Here is a 6,000-nt window from a genome sequence, read left to right as displayed (position 1 = left end):
CACATCTCCTAACTCCAGGAGGCTCTGGGCCACAAAGCGGCCTGTGGAGAGAGGCTGGGCAGCTCTGAGAGTCACAGCTTGGGAAGAAATGCTGCTCCAAGGGCAGACAGGGACAAGTGTCCTCTCCCCAAACACTTTAGAGAAACGCTGCTATCACAGCTGCTTTTGTTCAAGCGTGTCTGGCTTTCCAACCAACATCTGCCTGGAATTTGTCTCTTAAAGATACAGCTGTGGCCAGTGGCCTCCAGTTCTAGCTCTGGCCTCCCATGAGTTGTGTGACCTTGGACATCTGTTTTCTCCTTAAGTTGAATGAGGCCAAATGACAATGAAATGAGAGTCTGTAGGTGAAAGGATTCATAAAAAGAAGTTCAGCTTGAGTCCCTTCCCATGCTCTGAATCTGATTTTGTACTCTGAATTCTTTATCCTTTTCCTTAAAGAGGGCTTCAAATTGTACAAGCTTCAGGCCCCACCAAACCTAGTTGCGCCCTGTGTATGGTTTGAATGTTAATTATTAGCACAAGTGGTCACGAAGGGCTCTAGGGTCAGAAAGCATATGATTAAAATCCGAGTTGCGTAGCCTTCAAGTTGCTTAACCTCACTGAGCCTCAGTTTTCTCACCTTACAACAGAGATAACACCTGAAAGATTGTTGTGAGGATTTAACTTACTAATATTTCTAAAGCAGGTAGCATAGTTTACACTGCCCAGGCACTACAATATAGTGATCTTATTACCATAAACTCTCAGAGATAGGGGCTCTAAAATGAACTTTGAGAAGTAAGCTCTGAAGAATGAACTGCTGTACCACAGTAAGAAAACTCCTAAAGCCTAGAAAAAAGAATGCTCAGGGGAAGTGGGTCTTTGTGCTGCAACAAAAGAAATCTGAGTTAGACTCAAGAAAACAGAGTGATCTCTTCAAGTTTCCATTTAGTTAGATTCTTCTGCGGAGAATCAGATCTTTGGACTCCGCTTACCTAACTGAACCTGGTGCCACCCACGACATACCTGTCGGGGCTGAAGTCCCTGCCCAGTCTCCACACACTCAGTTAGAGCCTGGGTGGGAGGAAGGGACTTTTGGGATTCTGCTGGGCTGGGGCCTGAAGGCAAGGGTGGATCAGAAATGGGTACAGTCTGAGCCTAGCTCCCTGGCTACGGAGGCACTCTAAAGAGAAGGGACTTCTTTCTACACCGACTGGATATGCATGATACAGTAGATGTCAGAAGGCGTAGCCCGTGGGGGAAAACGCTGTCGTTGCCAATTTTAATTAGCGATGCTTGGTTATTACCACTGCTAAATATCTGTCTGATTTTGTGAGACCATTCCCCGCCCGGGTCAAAGTGGGTGGGAACAAGCGGGTAAGAGAAAAAAATCCTGACAAGGAAGGTGAAGGGGCTGGGTACCAGGAAGAACGCTCAGAGACCGCTAACCTCTCAGGGACGCAGCGCGGCGGAGGAGAGCAGAGCCTTCCAGCCGGTGGCTTGCGGATATTGGTTCCCAGATGCGCCAACGCCGGGACTCTCCAGCCGGACCCACAGAGGTGGCCGCGCCCGGAACGGCCTTTCCAGCGGCCGCAGCAAAGCAGCGGGACAAATCCCACCCCCGGCCCCGCCCGTCCAATCCATCTTGCTCGGAAAGCGACGCTTCTCTGGAGGAGCAAGTGGAGGGGAGGGGAAATCCAAGCTTTTGGGGTCTCCCGACAGGTGTTTGGGGGAGAGGGCGGAGCCGGCTCAGGAAGGATGAGGGAGGGGCGGTGCTGCCCCTTTAAGAGGCGGCGGCCGAGCCGGGACCTTTTCTCTTTCCCCGGAAGGAAAGCTTAGCCCTGGCTGGGCGCGCAAGGTGGGGAGGTGCGGGGCTGGGCGTGGGGAGGCGGGGCGCGTGCGGGGGGACACCCCTCCTTCCTGTCTTCCTTGCGGTGGACTGGTCTGCCTGCTCAGATCCGCCGCCGAACCCGGATCGGAGGCGACTGTGCGGTCAAGTGGGCGCGGCCGGTGTGAGCTGAGGGGCAGGGTGCCCAGGACAGGGGGGCGGTGACCCGGGACAGCGCAGGCGGGAGAATAGACCCGCGGACCTCCGAGGGAAATCTGAGCGTTCAGACCGTGAGCGGATGTAAAATTAACCAAGTCTGGGGGCCAGAAACTGAACAGCGCTGCGGGGCTTAACTACGCGGCCGGCGGGAGCGTTCTTCGGTGGCGCGGCGGAGCAGGTGAACAGGTCCTCACTCCCAGCTCCACGCCCTCACTCGCTCTCGCCAGGGGCCAGGTTCCCGCCGGCAGCCATGGGCCCCGGCCCCAGCCGCGCCGCCGGCGTCCTACGCCCGTTGCTCGGCATGCTCGCCTTGATGGTGGCCGCAAGCAACCGCGCCGCCTCCGCCTTCAACCTGGACACCCGATTCCTGGTGGTGAAGGAGGCCGGGAACCCGGGCAGCCTCTTCGGTTACTCGGTCGCCCTCCATCGGCAGACAGAGCGACAGCAGCGCTACCTGTAAGTGAAACTGGCCGGAATGGGGTGGGAGGGAGAGTGTGCGCACAGGATGCGGATCTCAAGCTGAGTCCGAGCCCTAGGGCCCGGTGGCTTCCAGGCTCGCAGGCCGTCCGCTTTTGGGAGCAAAGATTGAGAGGGCGGGGACCTAGGCAGCTTTCCTGCTGCTGAAGCTTGGCGGGAAATGAGGGATTGGAAGTGGGATGGGGGCAGTAATCATTTGCAAGTGCTGTCCTGGCCAGAACCTGTTTAGACTCAGCCCCTCAGCCTTTTAAACCTCTGTTGAGAATAGAAGTGGAGTCCCCGTTTCCTGAGACCCCTCCCATTCAGTGAACCGGGAATTTAGTGTACCGAATGCCTCTTCTCTCCAGGGCTGAGGACTGGGGAAAACTGCAAGATAAACGCCTTTCCCCTTTCCCGGGAAGAACCTACGGGCATATGCATTTAAACCCGCCCCCACCTCACACTTAGTGTGTGGCCCCGCCAGCCACACCCTGCGTGCGCAGAACCAGACTGGAGGGCCTTCTCAAGTGCTTGGTGGTTGGAGAGAGAGGTGAGGGCGAGTCTGGGTGGCTGGAGCTGTCCAGGCGCTCCTTCAGACCCCTTGAGGATGCAGAAGCAGCAGTGAGAGGAGGAGCTGTCTCAACTCCCCCAGGGTTTCCTGCACCCCACCCCCACCCCCGGCAGTGATGCCCTCCCACTAGACGTCTCCGTCTCCTCGCATTCCACGGATTCATGTTGAATCTTCAACCCTGAGTGTGTTTGTTTTGGTTTCAGGAGGGAAATAGTGTTTTTCTCTTCTGGTCTCCTTCGCCAACAGCTGCAAGGAGAAGGAGGGGAAAGAGCTAGAGAGAGAAGAGAGACGGGAAGGAGACATATCCAGCTGCTTATGTTGTGCCCCCAACCCTATGTCATGCCCAGAGGGGCATGTCCAAGTTTGAGAAGTTTCTCTGCGTGGGCTCAGTGTGCTGAGGTTGGCAGGTGGAGGAAAAGGGCAGCTGGGGAAGGTGAGGCTGTCCAGGAGGGAAGGCTGTTAGGACAGCTCAGGCAGGCCTTCTTTGGGCTCTTCTGTTTGACTGAGATGTCAAACTCTGCCGGGCAAGAGGACAGGGTCAGATAAAGGGTGTGTTGAAACCTTGCCCAATTCTGGCTGGAACCTGCAGAAACTTGAGGAAGCTGGAATGTCCAAAGTCCAGACTCTGCCTCAGCCTTGGCCCCTGCCCTGCTGGCCCAGCCCCTGCCCAGTCTACCTGCCTACTTGGCCTCAATTCCATCTGGCTTCTGCAGAGGTTAGGGCCACCACACCCTTCCAGCCCGGCCCCAGCGGCTGCGGTCTGGCCTTAGCCAGTCCTCCATCTTTTGGAGACCCTAAGTGACCATCAGCTTAAGTGTCTATATTAGTGCTCTTTCTGCCCCAGCCCAGAAAAAGATTTTCAGATTTTCATTGCAGAATCAACATAATATAAAGGAATCTAGTGTGACGAGAACATCAGAAAAGCAAGGGTAGGTAATGGAAAGCTGGAGGAAATAATAGATTCTGTAATATGCAGTACTCCCCCCGCCCCCGCCTTTTTAATTTTTATTTTCTGCTATGTGACCTTAAGCAGGATATTTCCCTTTTCTGGACCCGTTTTCCCGAGAAAGGGGTTCAGCTTGGATCTATATATGCCTTCCTGCCTCTGTTGGTCTATAAAAGGCAACTTATCAGTTTCCCATCTAGAATCTGTCACTAATACCTGACTCTTCACATATTAGGGCACTTTCTTCATGAGGTAAATGGTGAGGTTTTAAGGAGATGATTTGGGGTAAATACTGCATCAGCTGAGGGCTCTTGTGCTAACCAAGGGCCTCACTCAAGGTGACTTAGTGGAGGAGTCCTGCTTTTCTTCCTGGGCAGCTAGAGATGGCATTAGGCCTTTCAGGAGCCCAGAAGTTTCTAAAACTGATGAATCTCAGAGTGACAGGTAGTTCTGGGTGACTCATTTGGGTATCTTCAGTCTTTCCAGGGGTGATTCTACATCTTGGCTGATCTCCTCATCTCACTGAATTCTGCCCCATGACCCTTAGGGAGAACCAGCTGGGCCAGCTGGGCTTAGCTGCAGCCAGCTGTGTAGCCAGATGTAAACAGCTGCCTGAGTACACAGCTCAGGGGAACCAGCAAGTCAAGTGGCAGTCTTATATTCTGTTAGCTTCAAAGTCCCTTTGGAAAATGGGGGAGGGTTCATGATCCTGAACAAAGTCTGAGCCTGGAGTTCCTTGCAGATTTTCAGGAGATACAGGGACCCTGGAAAGTGTATGCAAAGTCATGCATGTCTGTGCATTGTTCTGGAGCCAGGAGGGGGGAAAAGCATAGTTTTCATTATATTCTCAATGAAGGCCTTATTGTAGTAATGGTTAAAAATGAAGATGTGTCTTTGTTCCCCATCACCTTCATCTCTAGACTGAGGTTCCATGCCCACAATATCAGAGGCTTACTCTAACCCCAGCCCCAATTTCCCAGTCTCTGGAATCTCCAGTTTCCTGGTGATCAGGAGCAGGGCAGGGAAGGGGAGAGGACCAGGGTGCTTTGGGCTTCTTAGTGAGATGCGTGAGGACCCCTGGGGAAGCAGAGGGACTATTCCTCTGGGAGATGGTCACGGACCTCCCCTGCTTTCCCCCGGTACCTGTTCTGTCATTTCCTCCTGGGAATCCATGTGTCCTGGTCTGACCTGACCTTGTAGACTATGGGAGATACCCTGGGGCCTTTGCTTGGAAATGAGGGTGTTTGGGAAGCCTGGGGCAGGGGGTGGCCACAGCTCCTGGAAGATGAGGTCATACCTGAGGTAGACAGGAACCAGGCTTACTTGTTCTCCTAAAACATGTTTCCTTGGGTAGGGCAGGCACCTGGCAGCCTGCAAGGCTCGTGCCAGAGGAAATGGGCAGAGCAGCTGTGGCTGCAAGCAGAAGGCCTGGATCCGTAGTGTCCTTTTTCTCTGGCTTTCTCCAATGACCACGCCAGGCCAAGGCGCTTAAAACTGGATGGGAAGTAGGGGCAGCCTGATCTTGTAGAAAATGAAGTGTAAAGGGCTTGGTCAGAACTAACAGCAAGAGGGATTGAGGTTAGATGACATGAAAAATGCCCTAAGGGATCAGATGTGGGAAAAAAATACTAAGGAGCCAGAGAGAGGGAGAAGAAATGAGACAAACAGTCTTGTTCTTTATTACTGGAGGCTTGAGCAAGGCCTCTTTCTCCTGTCCTCTCTCATTCTCTCATTTCCCCAGTTTGGTGCTGGGATTCTAGGCTGAGTCACCAGAGCGGAAAGGGGACTGGGGGCAGCTGGGGAGGACGAAGAGGCTGCAGTTTCAGCTAACACAGGAGTGGCCTCTGGGGACATGGCTAATTCAGGCAGAGGGTTGGCACAGAGCTGGGATTCAGGCATCAGAGAGCTGCCCTCTACCCCACTGCCCCCGACCCCACCCAAGCACTCAGAGCTGGAGTGGGACCCTCCCTAACTGGCTTTCTGGCCAAAGGAGTAAGGCAT

At 53.9% G+C, this 6,000-nt stretch overlaps 1 protein-coding gene across 1 annotated transcript in view; it reads left to right on the top strand.

The window, feature by feature from the left end:
* The first annotated feature begins 1,975 nt into the window (after positions 1-1,975).
* Positions 1,976-6,000, top strand: part of ITGA3 (integrin subunit alpha 3) — a 28,453-nt gene continuing 24,428 nt past the window's right edge. The window contains exon 1 of the mRNA XM_068977067.1: positions 1,976-2,482. Coding sequence (XP_068833168.1) covers positions 2,277-2,482 — 206 coding nt within the window. The 5' untranslated portion in view covers positions 1,976-2,276. The remainder of the gene's footprint in view (positions 2,483-6,000) is intronic.

Source organism: Capricornis sumatraensis, chromosome 8, assembly GCF_032405125.1.
Source record: "Capricornis sumatraensis isolate serow.1 chromosome 8, serow.2, whole genome shotgun sequence".
Classification (NCBI taxonomy): domain Eukaryota; kingdom Metazoa; phylum Chordata; class Mammalia; order Artiodactyla; family Bovidae; genus Capricornis; species Capricornis sumatraensis.
Note: the sequence above shows the minus strand (reverse complement) of the source record. Positions and strands in the feature narration are given on the sequence as shown.